The sequence below is a fragment of the Bufo bufo genome, chromosome 8 (genome assembly GCF_905171765.1).
Source record: "Bufo bufo chromosome 8, aBufBuf1.1, whole genome shotgun sequence".
Lineage (NCBI taxonomy): Eukaryota > Metazoa > Chordata > Amphibia > Anura > Bufonidae > Bufo > Bufo bufo.
The window spans coordinates 16,726,616-16,745,473 of NC_053396.1; the positions used below are offsets into that span (position 1 = coordinate 16,726,616).

Below are 18,858 nucleotides of genomic sequence, written 5' to 3' on the forward strand. Positions count from 1 at the left end.
AACTCCTGGAGAGGAGCAGTGTATAATGTGCTGGAAAAATGAATCCAGCCAGCAAAGGAGGCAATATGGACAATAACAATACATTAGTAGGTGCTTTGCATTAAAAGGGGTTATCCAATGTCTAAAACATGGCCCCCCCCCCCCCCCCCCCAATGCTCAGGCCCCTCATATAGATTATACTTACCCCGCTCCCCGGCAACTGCGTCGCTCCTAATCGTGCGGATCAAAACAACCAGCGATTTGGGGGAGAAGCCAATAGCATGCCGCGACGGGGACGAGTCTCCCTAGCATCACGGGTAAAGTTAGAGAGGCTCGGTGGCTGTGCAGGGATCAGGTGCCACGGATCGGGGTAAATATAATAGATATGAGGGGCCCGGGCATTGGGGGGGGGGGGGGGGGAAGGATGTGTTAGACTTTGGATAACCCCTTTAACTTTCGCTACATGATAAATGCCATTTGCTGAAGTGAGACAACCCCTTTAAGTACCAAGTAAATGGTAATCAGAGACGTGTCCAGTCACTTATCCATTGTTTCTAGGTCGTGTCACTCACCTCCACTTCTGGGCTGGTGGACGAGATGATGTTTTCCCCATTTACATAAGAGTTCCCCTAAAATGAGAAGACTGGGATGTTACTTGGAATAAAACACCCCAACATCTCTTATTCCTTACAGCAGGTATTCCCATTGCTAGGCTATGCTATCACGCCATAATCAGTGGACAGTCAGACCTCTGGGACCCTCACCAATCCCAAGAGCTATGCCAGGGTATGCTTCATAGTCAGGGTCAGACCCTCACTAAACAAAACGTGATAGCACATCCTATTGATGGCAATACCCTTTAATAGAGCAACTCTATCAAACCAGGCACACAGTCTGGTCAGGGTTGACTGCGGTGATTAAACAGATACCCGTCTTGTGAAAATTGGTTGTAGTGTAAAAAAAAAAAAAAAAAAAAAAAAAAAAGGGACTTTTTGCAAATCAGGTCAGTGCACCTTAGCGTTAGTTCTGGCCACGCCCCTCGGTGCACTGAAACCCTAATTTGCATTAAAAAATAAATAGACGCCTATTTTCTATGGGAATGCCACAGCCGATTTTCACAGGACAGGTATAATTTTAACCAGCAGGGTCAATCAATCCAACCAGACTGTACAACTGGTTTAATAGGGTTGATCCTGCTGAGCGGTCCTCTTAAAAGAGAATCTGTCCCAGTGTAGTCTTTTAGTCCATATTTTTCCTTTAAAGGGGACCTAATCAGAGACACCGGCTCTCCTCTGGATGATAGTGAACATTGCAATACACGTACTGATCGTCTAATACAGGGATGCACAACCTGCGGCCCTCCAAGCTGTTGTAAAACTACAACTCCCACTATGCCCTGCTGTAGGCTGTCCGGGCATGCTGAGAATTGTAGTTTTGCAACAGCTGGAGGGCCGCGGGTTGGGCATCCCTGGCCTAATGATGATGGTCATGATGAAGGACCCCGATTTACTTGTGGTCTGAAACGCGTTACTGTAACCTGTGATGTCTTGTTTTGGATTTTAATCGCACAATAAAAAAGATTCCACCTTTTGCATTTTGGAAGCTGGATTTTTCTTGGCTTTGGACATCCCTGGCCTAATAGAATAAATAGTTGTTGGATGAACACTTATTTGGTCAATTGCCATTTCTCCCGACCTCTGGGGAACAACTTATGCAACATGTCCACGTATCCAATTTTAACCCAATGTGTGTGGCAACCTGATAAATTGTACACTGCATTAAACCTGCAGCATCTGAGCGTTAGGTATGGACACCTACCTGCGACACCAGGCCATTCAACTGTTCAGAAAGCTGCCGGAGACTGTCCGTCGAGGAGACAAACCTGCAAGAAGGAGTCATGCATTATAAAGGGAGGACACTGAATTTATTGTTCTAATTCACGTTAATTTACTGTAGTTACAAAGAAATAGCTCTACAGTCAGGTCCATAAATATTGGGACATCTATACAATTGTAACATTTTTGGCTCTATACACCACCACAATGTATTTGAAATGAAATAAACAAGATGTGCTTTACCTGCAGACTGTCAGCTGTAATCTGAGGGTATTTACATCCAAATCAGGTGAACGGTGCAGGAATTACAACGGTTTGCATATGTGCCTCCCACTTGTTAAGGGGCCAAAAGTAATGGGACAGGATAATCATCATAAATCAAACTTTCACTTTTTAATACTTGGTTGCAAATCCTTTGCAGTCAATTACAATCTGAAGTCTGGAACGCATAGACATCACCAGACGCTGGGTTTCATCCCTGGTGATGCTCTGCCAGGCCTCTACTGCAACTGTCTTCAGTTCCTGCTTGTTCTTGGGGCATTTTCCCTTCAGTTTTGTCTTCATCAAGTGAAATGCTCAAATCAGATTCAGGTCCGGTGATTGACTTGGCCATTGCAGAACACTCCACTTCTTTCCCTTAAACTCTTTGGTTGCTTTTGCAGTATGCTTTGGGTCATTGTCCATCTGCACTGTGAAGCGCCGTCCAATGAGTTCTGAAGCATTTGGCTGAATATGAGCAGATAATATTGCCCGAAACACTTCAGAATTCATCCTGCTGCTTTTGTCAGCAGTCACATCATCAATAAATACAAGAGAACCAGTTCCATTGGCAGCCATACATGCCCACACCATGACACTACCACCACCATGCTTCACTGATGAGGTGGTATGCTTAGGATCATGAGCAGTTCCTTTCCTTCTCCATACTCTTCTCTTCCCATCACTCTGGTACAAGTTGATCTTGGTCTCATCTGTCCACAGGATGTTGTTCCAGAACTGTGAAGGCTTTTTTAGATGTAATTTGGCAAACTGTAATCTGGCCTTCCTGTTTTTGAGGCTCACCAATGGTTTACATCTTGTGGTGAACCCTCTGTATTCACTCTGGTGAAGTCTTCTCCTGATTGTTGACTTTGACACACATACACCTACCTCCTGGAGAATGCTCTTGATCTGGCCAACTGTTGTGAAGGGCGTTTTCTTCACCAGGGAAAGAATTCTTCGGTCATCCACCACAGTTGTTTTCCGTGGTCTTCCTGGTCTTTTGGTGTTGCTGAGCTCACCGATGCGTTCCTTCTTTTTAAGAATGTTCCAAACAGTTGTTTTGGCCAGGCCTAATGTTTTTGCTATCTCTCTGATGGGCTTGTTGTGTTTTTTCAGCCTAATGATGGCTTGCTTCACTGATAGTGACAGCTCTTTGGATCTCATCTTGAGAGTTGACGGCAACAGATTCCAAATGCAAATAGCAGACTGGAAATGAACTCTGCACCTTTTATCTGCTCATTGTAATTGGGATAATGAGGGAATAACACACACCTGGCCATGGAACAGCCGAGAAGCCAATTGTCCAATTACTTTTGGTCCCTTAGCAAGTGGGAGGCACATATGCAAACTGCTGTAATTCCTGCACCGTTCACCTGATTTGGATGTTAATACCCTTAAATTATAGCTGACAGTCTGCAGGTAAAGCACATCTTGTTTGTTTCATTTCAAATCCATTGTGGTGGTGTATAGAGCCAAAAATGTTACAATTGTATAGATGTCCCAATATTTATGGACCCGACTGTATACAGTGCAAGACCCTGATCTTAAGAGTATATGATTATCATCATCTTCAGGGCCAAGTGTGCAGGTGTTCTCAATAGGGAACGATCAGCTGTAATTTTTTACACCAAAGTTTTATGTCCTCCCCTTACACATAGATGGTCAGCCAGTCCTGCTGACTTTGCTCTTATGTGCATGGGAAGGTATCCTGGAGAAAACTTCCCTTTTAAAAAGAGGACCTGTCCCCTCTCCTGACATGTCTAAGTAACTACTTGAAATCCCCATGTAATAACGATTCAGGAGCACCTATTCCTATATGTCGTGGAGTTCCTTTATTGTTCCTGCTAGAAGTTATGAATTGCCAGGAGTTTGCAATTTAAGTCCAGATGGATGTTACCAGTTGGGGGAGGGGGTCTCTGCACAGTCTGAGATCGGCAGGGGCACACCTCAAAAACTGGTAACACCCATCTGGACCTTCTTTGCAAACTGCTAGAAATTAATTCATAACAGAGGAATAGCAAAATATATAGAGATAAGACTAGAAGCTCCAGAATTATTACATGGGGGATACAAGTAGTTACTAAAACAGACCTGTCAGGAGAGGAGACGTGTCCTCTTTAAAGGGGTTTTTACGAGATTTTGATATTGATGATCTATCCTCTAGATAGGTCATCAATATATGATCAGTGGGGGTCTGACACACGGGACCCCCGCCGATCAGCTGTTTGAGAAGGCAGCGGCGCTCCTGTGAGCACTGCGGCCTACCCGTGGCTCACCAAGCACAGCGCCGTACATTCTATGGTTGCTGTGCTCGGTATCGCGCTCTGCCCCATTGAAGTAAACGTCATCACGCCTCGCCCTGACGCGGACCTGGCAGTTGGAGAGAGCAGAGCCTCTAGGTGTAATGACAACGCCCCCGTTGCTCCTAGAGGTTCATTTGCATATATTAAAACTTCATCTTTCTCAGCAATGCGGACACATATGAATACGGGACCAACACAGATGCCTTCAGCTGCCAAGTGCACATGTAACAGGTCAGCCAGAGTCATAGGCGCAAAACTGCTGACAGATGCCCTTTAAGCCGAATGCACATGGCCGTGTTTCACGGCCGTGGTAACCCGGCCTGGATTCCTGCTTAGAGCAGGAGCGCACGGCGTCATTGGTTGCTATGACGCCGTGCGCTTCATGCCGCCGCTGCACTACAGTAATACACTGGTATGATCTATACGAGTGTATTACTGTAGTGCAGCGGCGGCATGAAGCGCACGGCGTCATAGCAACCAATGACGCCGTGCGCTCCTGCTCTCAGCAGGAATCCAGGCCGGGTTACCACGGACCGCTCACAGCCGTGAAACACGGCCATGTGCATTCGGCTTTAAGAACGGTCCGAATACAAGTCCAGGATTGTGATCTTCTCTTGTCCTCTGATTTTACCAAGGATGTGAGTGACTTAAGAACATGGACCACCTTGGTCTGGCATCTTGACTGCCATTTAGAAAACCGCTGTAGGTAACACTCACCTCTTGCCGTCCGCTGTCACCTTCCCGCTATCGTAGTCATTTTGCTGCAGAACAAAACCAAAAAAGGCTGAGCAGAGATACTGAGCGGCAAAAATGGGAAGGCATCAGGAGGGCAATATAAGAAGGGTACAGACATGGCGGCATGCAAGCACAGCGAGACGGGGATCAACGGAGAAATGTCATGTATTACATATCTACCATCACCGCTAATACTGGACAGAGCAGCCACATATCAAATCAGGCCCGTCCATGAGATCAGTCGGCCATTCATTGTAGGAGTTTCTGAAGCAGGACCCATGGTAGTCGGCCAATTACAATAAAAAAAAAATAATAATAAAAAAAAAATAAAAAGGGACGTCTTGATGAGACAATCCTTTTAATACCCAGAACTGAGAAATACATGATATTTCTACCGTTTAAATTTACCAAGATGGAAGTGAGACAGAAACCATCACCTTATTAAAACTGGATATACAGTCAGAAAAAAAATTGATTTTTACATTCCAGCCACCATGGAAACCATCCACAAGCAGGTCAGTGGCTGCTGTTGGTAGATCTTATTTTTATCCCAATCATGGCTTCACGACAGCCCACATATTTAGGGCCTGTTCAACATGGCAGGATTTGCTTCCAGTGGCAGCTGCATGATGTCCGCCACCCACTGCCGTCAAGGGAAGGGCGCACTGCCGTCCATGCGGTCGGCCTTTCAAAGATGTGTTCTGCCCGCAGTATTCAAAGTGAAATCCGATGTGTGAACAGGCCCTAACAGGACTACAGTGACCCACTGACAGCAGGACTCAGACTTGTTAGAAAATAAGATCCGTCAACAGCAGTTATCTAACAGGCTCTATTCTAGTATTATAAAGTGAAAAATTATTTCCGGAGCCTGAAGCCACAGAGAGAGAGAGTACGATGTGGCCCAAGAAGTGAGAGGACAGAAATTAGAAGAGAGCGGCCATATAGACGCCGTCTGGTAGCCTCACACCTCAGACAGTGGGTTATTAAAATGGGTTTCGGTCGGGGTTTTAGAATTGTCCAGGACATCCTCTGTAAGGATTTCGGCATCAGCGTCATCTCTCTCCAAGAGCACCTGTCAGAGCACACAACGGGGCGGGTTAACACGACAAGCGGATCCATGCGGCACAAGGGGAGGGCGTTACAGATCAATATAAAAGGGCACCCGTCATCAGACTGACCATATAACATCCCGGCATCTGTACGACAAGCAGCATGTGATCCTTCTAGGCGTTACTGTCAGTCTAGATGCCCCCAAAACAAAATGTTACCTACCTAAGCGCTCCACTTATTCCGAAACTACAACTCCAAGCATGCCCTGCCTCTGCCATTGTATCCTGGGCATAGCGGGTTAAAAACAGCTGGAGTGCCACGGGTAGTAAACCACTGTCTTAACATTAAAGCCCCAATGCACACGACCGTGTCTGTTTTGCAGTCCCCAAAATACGGATGCGGTTCGTATGCAGTCTGCATTTTTTTAATGTATCCACTGACATCTTTTTGCAGAACAGACATATGGATGCAAAGAGCGTTCGAAGGACCCGCGCGCTTTTCGCATTCGTATGTCAGTTCCACAAAAGGTTAGAAAATGACCTATAGTTGGCCTGAAAATGCAGACCACAGACCCAACGGAGTCAATGGGCCTGCAAAAAAAATTAAAAAATGCAGACGGAACACGGACGACGTCCGTATTTTGCGGACCGCAAAAAGCATACGGTTGTGTGGATGAGGCCTAATCTGGCCTGTCTGACCTCTGGGACCACCCACCGATCCTGAGGCCACAGGGCTGGTATAGGGGCCACGCTGCAGTTCCTTGCACAGGGAATACATAGTGAAGGGGACGCAGAGCTAAAGGGTCACTGACAGGTCCTATATGAAAAGTTTTGATTGGTGGGGGGGGGGGGGGGGCGCAGGTGCTGAGACACCCACCGATCACTAGAACGGGTAGAGAGAAGCACTCGTATAGAGCGTATCTCCTTGCTGCAGTAGACAAGGTTAATAGAAAGTGTATGGGTCCATCTTGGTTCTGTCTCCTGCAGCGTTTGTGCGTTTGTCTCTTCTCGTTCTAGCGACTAATGGAGTCCGAGTACTATATTTGGGTGGTCTTTCAATTCCTGTGTCATGCTCCACCCCCGCACTAGTAGGGCCTGGAGCGTTCAATTTACAAGGTTGTCATTTAGTACAAGACTAAAGGCAAGTTTCCGGAATCGGGATTAGTCCTATGACCATCGCTTGCTTATCACTCAGCTTTGCAGACTGGGGGTTGTAGTTCACCTGCAGATCTTGGCACAAGCCCCGACATTTACACAGGGCAGGTAAGTGACTTGTCGGCTGTGACTCACACTCCTATCTGTCAGCCGTTCCAGTTTGGCCAGTTAAGAGGCGCTGGGATGCAGGATCTTAAGGGAGGAGAGAACGACGCGCCTGAGTAATAGACACTCGTTACTTCCTGCGCCCTTCCTGACTCAGAGGCGGCCATGTCCTGCAGCCTCCGGGAAAAGGAATGACTGATGGCGACGGCTCGCTGCACGCATGTCCTGAGGATTTATATCAGGACATGTTATTTATTAAAATAACGTAACTTAGCAAATGGCCTTGACTGCAAAGATCCTACCGTTCTGTGTATGCAGCCCCTATGCAGACCAATGTATCTCCATGCTTACAAGCTACAAACAGTCCCTGAGCTTAGTCTGATCAGTCATGTGTTACTTGCGTCCCCTCTTCCATGGCATGATCACATAGTCAGGATTTTGGTGCTGACGCACATAATGGGGTGTTTTATATGCATTTTATACCTACACCCCCCCCCCCCCCCCCAGCAGATTTCGGATTAACCACAGTGAATAAAACACAGCCTTAGGGTACTTTCACACTTGCGGCAGGACGGATCCGACAGGCTGTTCACCATGTTGGATACGTCCTTCCGCTATTTCGCCGTGCCGCCGCTCCGTCCCCATTGACTATAATGGGGACGGGGGCGCAGCACGGCAGTGCACGGCGAAAGCCGCCAGACTAAAAAGTCCTGCATGTCCGACTTTTTAGTCCGGCGGCTCTCGCCGTGCACTGCCGTGCTGCGCCGGAGCTCCGCCCCCGTCCCCATTATAGTCAATGGGGACGGAGTGGCGGTCCGGCGAAATAGCGGAAGGACGGATCCGACAGGGTGAACAGCCTGTCGGATCCGTCCTGCCGCAAGTGTGAAAGTAGCCTTACTGTCTGTAGGTGGGCAACAGGAGGAGTAACATGACTGCAGGATTTCACTCTGATCTCTGATCACAGAGACATTGTTTTGCATAGGGGCTGTATACACAAAACTGAGATTTTTAATCCAGGTTATTGCAAAAGTCTCTTTTTTTTCCCCTTCTTAATTTCCAGGCAATGGATCGGAAAACGTCTGTAGATGCAGATATAACTTTTAAAATCGGTAGGCAAGTCTGTAAGAATATTTTAAGGCACTGCTATTGCAAGGTCTGGGGCCAGTAAATATCCAGCAGCATGCCTTTATGTAGCTGTCCATTCCCGGGATTAGCTGGAAAAAGGAGTTTTACTTTACCGGAGAGGAGTCCAGGAGTCTTGTCCAACGACATAGGGCGCATGCGCCTAAGGGGATCAGAAGGCCTCGCTTCATTGCACCTTGAGACCCCTTTAGAAAGCCAAACCCCAGCTGCAAAGCAGCATCCACCCCCAAATCTAGTGACAGGGTGCCTTCAAAGGGCATCTGATGCCAGGAGGAGACCCCTTTCATAAAGGGAATGCACAATATGGCACCAAATTGCCTATGTTCACACCTCAGATGAACGGATCCAGCACTGCCAGAGTCAACAGATCAGTGCCGGATTCCTATTGACTGGAGGATCTGGGCCGAAAAAAATAAAGTTACATGCAACGTATTTTTTATCCAGACGATAGCCGGCATTTGTGCCGTATCGGCTTGACGGAGATGTGACCGAGGCCTTAGAAGGTCCTGCACGTCCCAAAAGGTAGAGACCTACCGGTTCATTTCAAGTGAAGAGAGTTTCTATGAGGGGCGCACACACGTACTGCAAGATGCTTACCCTTCATCCCAAAAAAACACATCCATGCGCTTAAGGGTCCATTCACACATCCGTGTGTGTTTTGCGGATCCACAAAACACGGACAGCGGCAATGTGCGTTCCGCATGGATGTGAATGGAGCCTTATTAAAAAGGCACAGAGATACCAAAAAGGCGGTCCCCCTCTAGGATTTAGAGTGGAGCGAGGGTAAATATCAGTGGTCCTCGCCCCTTGTTCATCTGGTTTGTATAAAATAAGTAATCTCACAGTAATTCTATACCCAAAAAATAATAATATATGCAAAGAGTCAGCTGCCGCTCTGCCGGTAACCCATCCACTGCCCCCTCATGAAGCACCAGGCGTCCCGTGTGCCCGGCAGCTGCCGTGACAAATGCCTGAAGACAAGTGACAGCGATACGTCTAATCTCGGACAGGGCTGGTGCCAAGAAGCAGCAAATGGCCGCAGGATTATTCATCAGACCCATGAGCTGGATCCTATCTGCAGAGGAGCCGAGACCGAAGCAAAGTAGGGGCGGAGGTGATCCTCCATAATGAACACTTACAAATCCCTTCTAATGCCCATTTATTACCTCTTAAAGGGGAACATCCACCTGAAGCCTGGCTAGGGAACCTTTATGGATCACGCTGGAAAGGATGGGAGTAAAGTTGTCGGCTGTACTACACTGTACAAAGAGGTTCACGTGAGGCGGGTGTAATAAATGGAGGGCTATAAATCTGCACTGGGCTGTACTGGAGGTACCAACCAGCTGTCCTACCGCAGCATAGTGCCAAAGGTTGCTCGGCTATACTACAGCAGGGTGCACCAAGTGTCACTGCAATATACCAGCACAAACAGCACAGTGCCAGGGAGAAAAAAGCAATACTTAAAGTGTATTTCATCCTTAAAAAGGGGTAATGCCATGATTAATGTAAAGTAATTAAAATCAGACATCATATAGTCCATGACAACCTCTTTTCTAACAAAGCTAGAACCAGACCCGTACCTCACATGGATCCAGATATCTCCCCATTCATTGCTCCAACAGCTCTGCTACATTTATTTCAAGCTGGAAACTTAAGGGGCGTGTCCTTTCCTCTGCAGCTCAGTCCCTATGACAGCTAAGAGGGTGTGTCCTTTCCTCTGCAGCTCTCTCCCTATGACAGCTAAGGGGGCGTGTCCTTTCTGCTGCCGTTTTCGCCCTGTAACTGCCACAGCTTCTAACAGAAGATATGGCTGGTGGCGGTTGAAGATTTAAACTGAGCGACCACCCCAGTGAGGTGGACAGAGAAATAAGCACAAACAGCAGGTGGTGCTATACAGAGGCATTTTATTGAATAGCTCACCGACTAGACTACATTTTTAATTACTATAGTATTCAGATCCAGGTGCTGGCTTAAGAAAAAAAATAAAATTTTGTGGCACAGTGCCTTCAAAGAGGTTGTCCCAAAATGACAACATATCACCCATAGGTGTCAAGTGTCTGATCAATAGTGGTCCAACCGCTGGAAACCACCGCTGACGATGAGAATGGGGGCACGGTGTCCATCATCTAACCAGCACACGTGCACTAATGATCCCATTCAAAGTCTAGCGCTCGGCTATCTCTGTCTGGTGGACTTTTTCAGTTCAGGAGTGATGCACAGCAAGTAACGCCATATAAATATAGCATGAATGCATTAGGTGAGAAAACTGACTTAAAGGGGTACTCTCTTTAATAAAATGGTACATTGCAAGCATATGCCAATCATTTACGATGGGTAGGAGTCTGACCTCAGAGAACCCCCCCCCCCCCCCCTGATCCGGAGAAGGAAGGAGTGCTGCATCCTCTTCTAATTCTAGGAGGTTGCGCTGCAGTTCACCTCGTTGCAGGTATCCCCTTCAGTCTCAGATTCGCGGTGGTCTTGGAGGTTGGAGGCCCCCCAATTATAGCAATATGCCATGATTTTATAGGGTGGAATACCCCTTTAACAAAACACAACTGCACATCCTGATGAACCACAATAATCAAAGGGGTTGTACAGTAAACAATGAGGTACAAATCAGGAGCCCCCCCCCCCACCCCAAAAAAATAATAATAAAAATAAGACCAAATGGGAGACAAAAAAAAAAAAAAAAAAAGGGACAAGCAGCAAGCATCGGGGTTGGGGGGCACAGGGTACAGATGCACGGGTAAAGCCAAAGGAAAATGGCAGCACCTACCCCCATATAGCTCACCTTCACGTCTCCCAAACCAGGGATGGACACCCCATTGGATCTATGAAGATCTGATACCAGCCCCTTCAAAATGGCCTCAATCTGAAGACAGTGAGAGAAAGAGAGAGAGAAGGGGAAAAGGCAGGTAAGGCTACTTTTACACCAGCGTTTTTTGCGGATCCGTCATGATCTGAAAAAAACGCTTCCGTTACAATAATACAACCGCATGCATCTGTCATGAACGGATCCGGTTGTATTATGTCTTCTATAGCCAAGACCGATCCGTCTTGAACACCATTGAAAGTCAATGGAGGACGGATCAGTTTTCTATTGTGCCAGAGAAAACGGATCCGTCCCCATTGACTTACACTGTGTGCCAGGACGGATCCGTTCGGCTCGGCTTTGTCAGGCAGGCAGCGTTCTGGTGTCTGCCTCCAGAGCAGAACAGTGACTAAACGGAGGCGAACTGAGGCGTTCTGAGCGGATCCTTTTCCATTCAGAATGCATTAGGGCAAAACTGATCCGTTTTGGAACCGCTTGTGAGAGCCCTGAACGGATCTCACAAACGGAAAGCCAAAACGCCAGTGTGAAAGTAGCCTAAGCAGAAAGAGGGGGCACGTCAACAGCATCGCGGTGACACCCAGGTTCCCAATGTGAGAGAAAAATAAATAAAAAATCTGCAGCCGGTGCCATCAACACATGTGAAATTGTGATGCCCATCTGCACACAGTCCAGACCACCATAACAGCACCTGTACCGGCAGGTCCCTCATTACATTAGGGAATTGCTACTTATGCAGTTTTCCTAATATAAAACCTGATGCAAAATCCACATCAGGCTTCGGGCTCATGCACGCGACAATTGTCGGCCGGTGGCTGTATTGCGGCCCGCAATATACGGGCACCAGTCGTTTGTGCACCACTTTTTTGTGGTTTGGACCGTCGAATGTGGACTGAAGACCCCATTCAAGTGAACGGGTCCTGCGTCCGCATACAGTGTTCTATGGTCGGTGCCCATGCATTGCAGACTGCGGTCCACAGTTTGGGGCCCGGCCGACACGCGTTCATGTGCATGAGTCCTTATTTGCATGCTTTTTTTTTTTTTTTACGCGGTTTCAGCAGTTTTCATTTCTGTTAATTTTCAATGGAAAAATCACAAAGTAGAATCTGCTTCAAAAACCGACAGAACAGCTCTTTTTTTCCCGCAGTGCGGCTTTTAAAAAAGCTGTATGGTTTAACATGCGGATTATCCACTGAAATCAATGGGGAAGTTCTGCATATGGTTTTGGCGTAGATATTTGGCGCGGAATCTGCCCCCAGAATGCTCTTGTGTGAACCTAATACACCCCTGCAATAACCCGGAAACTTCAGGAACCCGGAAGGGACTTTGCTGCGAGTCACTGTGCTGTTCAGACAGCAATACCAAGCTATGGGAAAATCAGTTTGGCATTTGCCACAGTAGGATGGGAGTAGTAGTTGAGTCAACTATACAGGGCAGTCAAAGAAAATCCCCCAACAGGGCTGGATGTAGCCAAGGGACTGCAGGTAACCATTTATCCACCCCCTCAGGATTATCACCCCCAGTCTCCTCCTGCATATCTCTTGACCTGGCACAGACCTCTGGGGAGCGAGTCCCAGGTCTGGGGGCATGCAGTCATTTTCGACTGAAATGCTGGGAACTAAGAGACCGTTTTAATCTGGATTTTCAGGTTTGTCTGGACCCGTCTTTCAATGAGAATGTGTTAAGAGGTGGAGAATGCAGACAGCAAAGGCGGCCCATACCAGAGCAGCACACGTAGGTACGGCGAGCGGACAGGCAGCGTGTCCGTCCATAGGGCGGAGGAACTGGGTAAAGTCAGACTGATCCATAGGGGAAAAAAAAAATCCTCCTTCACAGAGAACTGCTCTTTTGTGAAGCCATAAAATATTTCCCTTAACTGCCTCTCAGTGATCTCCGTTCCTGGGAAAGCTGGGTAACAAGTCATACTGACGCCATGACAGCCAACAGGTCTTCTCATACCCATAAATGACCCAGCCTCAATAAAGGGCTAAACCTGACCTCCACAGTGACCAATCTGCCTCATTAAGCAGCGACAGGGGGTATGCCACTTCTTAAAGGGGCATTCCCATCAGTGAGGGTCTGACCTCTGGGACCCCAACAGATCACGATCAATAGGATACCGGCCATACACACATTTGCAGAGTCTGAATCCTTTATAACAGACACAGGAGGGGCGGTAAGTGTTAGAACTGTAAGGAAGTCAATATCCTCAGGACAGGACATCAACATCAGATCAGCGGGGGTTGGACTCGCCAATCAGTTATCTGAAGGGGCCCCAGAGGTCAGTCGAGCACGGTGGTCTCTTTGCAGTATACCAAAAACAGCGCCGTTCCCTGTATAGTGGTCGTGCTGGGTACTGCAGCTCATTCCCATTCACTTGAATGTGACCGGCCACTACAGCCTCTTCAAACAGCAGATCGGCAAGGGGGGGGGGGGGGGATGGGAGAACGGCTTTAATATATGGTGCAAGACATCGTGTGATCCTGTGACTTACGGGGTCTGGAGACAGACGATTGGGGGTGTCAGGATGGCTGTTTGACTCTCTTCCCTTCTTCTTCTTCTTGCCGCCCGCAGGAGCCGGAGGAGGAGTCGTCTTCTGTTGAAACTCCTTTAACTAAAAAGAGAATCTAGTGGTTACCGGCGGCTGCAACTAAAACTAAAAGCTGATCACTGCATATCGCTTATATCTCTGGGAACCAGCAGAGACATCTACAGTCAGGTCCATAAATATTGGGACATCGACACAATTCTAACATTTGTGGCTCTATACACCACCACAATGGATTTGAAATGAAACGAGCAAGACGTGCTTTACCTGCAGACTGTCAGCTTTAATTTGAGGGTATTTACATCCAAATCAGGTGAACGGTGCAGGAATTACAACAGTTTCCATATGAGACTCCCACTTGTTAAGGGACCAAAAGTAATGGGACAGAATAATAATCATAAATCAAACTTTCACTTTTTAATACACTGCTCAAAAAAATAAAGGGAACACTTAAACAACACAATGTAACTCCAAGTCAATCACACTTCTGTGAAATCAAACTGTCCACTTAGGAAGCAACACTGAGTGACAATCAATTTCACATGCTGTTGTGCAAATGGGATAGACAACAGGTGGAAATTAGAGGCAATTAGCAAGACACCCCCAATAAAGGAGTGGTTCTGCAGGTGGTGAACACAGACCACTTCTCAGTTCCTATGCTTCCTGGCTGATGTTTTGGTCACTTTTGAATGCTGGCGGTGCTTTCACTCTAGTGGTAGCATGAGACGGAGTCTACAACCCACACAAGTGGCTCAGGTAGTGCAGCTTATCCAGGATGGCACATCAATGCGAGCTGTGGCAAGAAGGTTTGCTGTGTCTGTCAGCGTAGTGTCCAGAGCATGGAGGCGCTACCAGGAGACAGGCCAGTACATCAGGAGACGTGGAGGAGGCCGTAGGAGGGCAACAAACCAGCAGCAGGACCGCTACCTCCGCCTTTGTGCAAGGAGGAACAGGAGGAGCACTGCCAGAGCCCTGCAAAATGACCTCCAGCAGGCCACAAATGTGCATGTGTCTGCTCAAACGGTCAGAAACAGACTCCATGAGGGCCCGACGTCCACAGGTGGGGGTTGTGCTTACAGCCCAACACCGTGCAGGACGTTTGGCATTTGCCAGAAAACACCAAGATTGGCAAATTCGCCACTGGCGCCCTGTGCTCTTCACAGATGAAAGCAGGTTCACACTGAGCACATGTGACAGACGTGACAGAGTCTGGAGACGCCGTGGAGAACGTTCTGCTGCCTGCAACATCCTCCAGCATGACCGGTTTGGCATTGGGTCAGTAATGGTGTGGGGTGGCATTTCTTTGGAGGGCCGCACAGCCCTCCATGTGCTCGCCAGAGGTAGCCTGACTGCCATTAGGTACCGAGATGAGATCCTCAGACCCCTTGTGAGACCATATGCTGGTGCGGTTGGCTCTGGGTTCCTCCTAATGCAAGACAATGCTAGACCTCATGTGGCTGGAGTGTGTCAGCAGTTCCTGCAAGACGAAGGCATTGATGCTATGGACTGGCCCGCCCGTTCCCCAGACCTAAATCCAATTGAGCACATCTGGGACATCACGTCTCGCTCTATCCACCAACGTCACGTTGCACCACAGACTTTCCAGGAGTTGGCAGATGCTTTAGTCCAGGTCTGGGAGGTGATCCCTCAGGAGACCATCCGGCACCTCATCAGGAGCATGCACAGGCGTTGTAGGGAGGTCATACAGGCACGTGGAGGCCACACACACTACTGAGCCTCATTTTGACTTGTTTTAAGGACATTACATCAAAGTAGGATCAGCCTGTAGTGTGTTTTTCCACTTAAATTTTGAGGGTGACTCCAAATCCAGACCTCCATGGGTTAAAAAAAAATTTGATTTCCTTTTTTTTTTGCGATTTTGTTGTCAGCACATTCAACTATGTAAAGAACAAAGTATTTCAGAAGAATATTTAATTAATTCAGATCTAGGATGTGTTATTTTTGTGTTCCCTTTATTTTTTTGAGCAGTGTACTTGGTTGCAAATCCTTTGCAGTCAATTACAGCCTGAAGTCTGGAACGCATAGACATCACCAGACGCTGGGTCTCATCCCTGGTGATGCTCTGCCAGGCCTCTACTGCAACTGTCTTCAGTTCCTGCTTGTTCTTGGGGCATTTTCCCTTCAGTTTTGTCTTCAGCAAGTGAAATGCTCAATCGGATTCAGGTCCGGTGATTGACTTGGCCATTGCAGAACATTCCACTTCTTTCCCTTAAAAAACTCTTTGGTTGCTTTTGCAGTATGCTTTGGGTCATTGTCCATCTGCACTGTGAAGCGCCGTCCAATGAGTTCTGAAGCATTTGGCTGAATAGGAGCAGATAATATTGCCGGAAACACTTCAGAATTCATCCTGCTGCTTTTGTCAGCAGTCGCATCATCAATAAACACAAGAGAAGCAGTTCCATTGGCAGCCATACATGCCCACGCCATGACACTACCACCACCATGCTTCACTGATGAGGTGGTATGCTTAGGGTCATGAGCAGTTTCTTTCCTTCTCCATACTCTTCTCTTCCCATCACTCTGGTACAAGTTGATCTTGGTCTCATCTGTCCATAGGATGTTGTTCCAGAACTGTCAAGGCTTTTTTAGATGTCGTTTGGCAAACTCTAATCCGGCCTTCCTGTTTTTGAGGCTCACCAATGGTTTACATCTTGTGGTGAACCCTCTGTATTCACTCTGGTGAAGTCTTCTCCTGATTGTTGACTTTGACACACGGACACCTACCTCCTGGAGAGTGCTCTTGATCTGGCCAACTGTTGTGAAGGGCGTTTTCTTCACGAGGGAAAGAATTCTTCGGTCATCCACCACAGTTGTTTTCTGTGGTCTTCCGGGTCTTTTGGTGTTGCTGAGCTCACCGGTGCGTTCCTTCTTTTTAAGAATGTTCCAAAAAGTTGGTTTGGCCGCACCTAATGTTTTTGCTATCTCTCTGATGGGTTTGTTTTGTTTTTTCAGCCTAATGATGGCTTGCTTCACCGATAGTGACAGCTTTTGGGATCTCCTCTTGAGAGTTGACGGCAACAGATTCCAAATGCAAATAACAGACTGGAAATGACCTCTGGACCTTTTATCTGCTCCTTGTAAGGCTACTTTCACACTAGCGTTCGGGTGTCCGCTTGTGAGTTCCGTTTGAAGGCTCTCACAAGCGGCTCCGAACGGATCCGTACTGCCCTAATGCATTCTGAGTGGACGCGGATCTGCTCAGAATGCATCAGACTGGCAGCGTTCAGCCTCCGCTCAGCAGGCGGACCCGTGAACGCTGCTTGCAGCGTTCGGGGGTCCGCCTGGCCGTGCGGAGGAAAACGGATCCGTCCAGACAATGCAAGTCAATGAGGACGGATCCGTTTGAAGTTGACACAATATGGCTCAATTTTCAAACGGATCCGTCCCCCATTGACTTTCAATGTAAAGTCAAAACGGATCCGTTTGCATTATCATGAACAAAAAAAAAATAAAAATTTTTTTTTTTTTTTTGTTCATGGTAATGCAAACGGATCCGTTCTGAACGGATCTAAGCGTTTGCATTATAGGTGCGGATCCGTCTGTGCAGATACCAGACGGATCCGCACCTAACGCAGGTGTGAAAGTAGCCTAATTGGGATAACGAGGGAATAACACACACCTGGCCACGGAACAGCTGAGAAGCCAATCGTCCCATTACTTTTGGCCCCTTAACAAGTGGGAGGCACATATGCAAACTGTTGTAATTCCTGCACCGTTCACCTGATTTGGATGTTAATACCCTCAGATTATAGCGGACAGTCTGCAGGTAAAGCACATCTTGTTCGTTTCATTTCAAATCCATTGTGGTGGTGTATAGAGCCAAAAATGTTAGAATTGTGTCGATGTCCCAATATTTGCAGACCTGACTGTACACAGAGGCATGACAGGTATCAGACGCTCCTCTTTTAAGGCCTCAATCACACAACGACCTGTGTCACAAAATAGGACGAGTTTTCACAGCCAGACGGACCTTATTGAAATCAGTGGGATCGTCGTCTTTAACGGCCGTTTAGACAGGAGTGCACCCGTCTAATGGCCGTTAAAAACTGATATAAAAGGACCTTTCAGGGATTAAAATAAAAAAATAATTTTCACCTTATCCAACTGAATGCAAGGGATCGCTCGCTCCTTATGGGATCCAGCAGGACCTGCGCTCAAAGTGGGATGTCACATGATCACGCTGGTAGCGCGGGTCCTGCTGCACTCAAGTGGAGGAAGGGAGGTTTTTTTTGTCTGTACTATTACCAGTCAGGGGCTAAAGTGGACATTTTATAATACTGGGTTCTATTATCTATACTGGGGGGACACTAAGGGGGTCATTATCTATACTGGTAAAAAACAAAAAGACATGAAATTGATCCCTTTATAACAGCCATCAAAAATAGATAAAAACGCACAGAAAACGGAGGCACGCACTGATGCAAAATGGCAATGAAAAACTGACAGTATCTATTTAACTGACTTATGACCGTTCCCAAAGGGGTTTATTTAGCGCGGTGGATCCACCGAATTCCACGAGAATATTCTGACGTCCGGTGACGTAACACTGCGCGCTGTCTTCCAGCCCAAAAGGTCTCTGTGTCCACGAGAACTACGGACACCACATGGATGTCATCCGCGTCTGCTCCATCTGTCATGGACCATTACAAGGAGACGCCCTGGAAAACCCCTTCTCAGCCCAGGACAAAAAAAATAAAAAACGGAGGATGCTTTGCTGGAAGTTGTAGTTCCACAAGCTGCAGCTCAGATTTTACAGCAGTGATCTCCATGGTTCTCCAGATGCTGCAAAACTACAACGCCCAGCTGGGAAATGAAACAGGCGGAAGGTTTGAAATGACTAATTAATTATATCTTAATGGGGGGCAGAAACTTATGCAAAATGCATCCTCTGCAG

General features: G+C 47.4%; 1 protein-coding gene across 5 annotated transcripts in view; it reads right to left on the reverse strand.

Annotated features, from left to right (window-relative positions):
- Window positions 1-18,858, reverse strand: part of GOLGA2 (golgin A2) — a 41,498-nt gene that overhangs the window by 20,448 nt on the left and 2,192 nt on the right. For 2 of the 5 annotated variants that reach the window (XM_040404784.1, XM_040404782.1), the window contains exons 2-7: window positions 13,890-14,009; window positions 11,357-11,437; window positions 6,081-6,185; window positions 5,096-5,139; window positions 1,798-1,861; window positions 552-608 (exon numbers count right to left, since the gene is read on the reverse strand). In XM_040404784.1, coding sequence (XP_040260718.1) covers window positions 552-608; window positions 1,798-1,861; window positions 5,096-5,139; window positions 6,081-6,185; window positions 11,357-11,437; window positions 13,890-14,009 — 471 coding nt within the window. The remainder of the gene's footprint in view (window positions 1-551; window positions 609-1,797; window positions 1,862-5,095; window positions 5,140-6,080; window positions 6,186-11,356; window positions 11,438-13,889; window positions 14,010-18,858) is intronic. The other 3 variants (XM_040404783.1, XM_040404785.1, XM_040404786.1) reach the window with 3 other exon arrangements.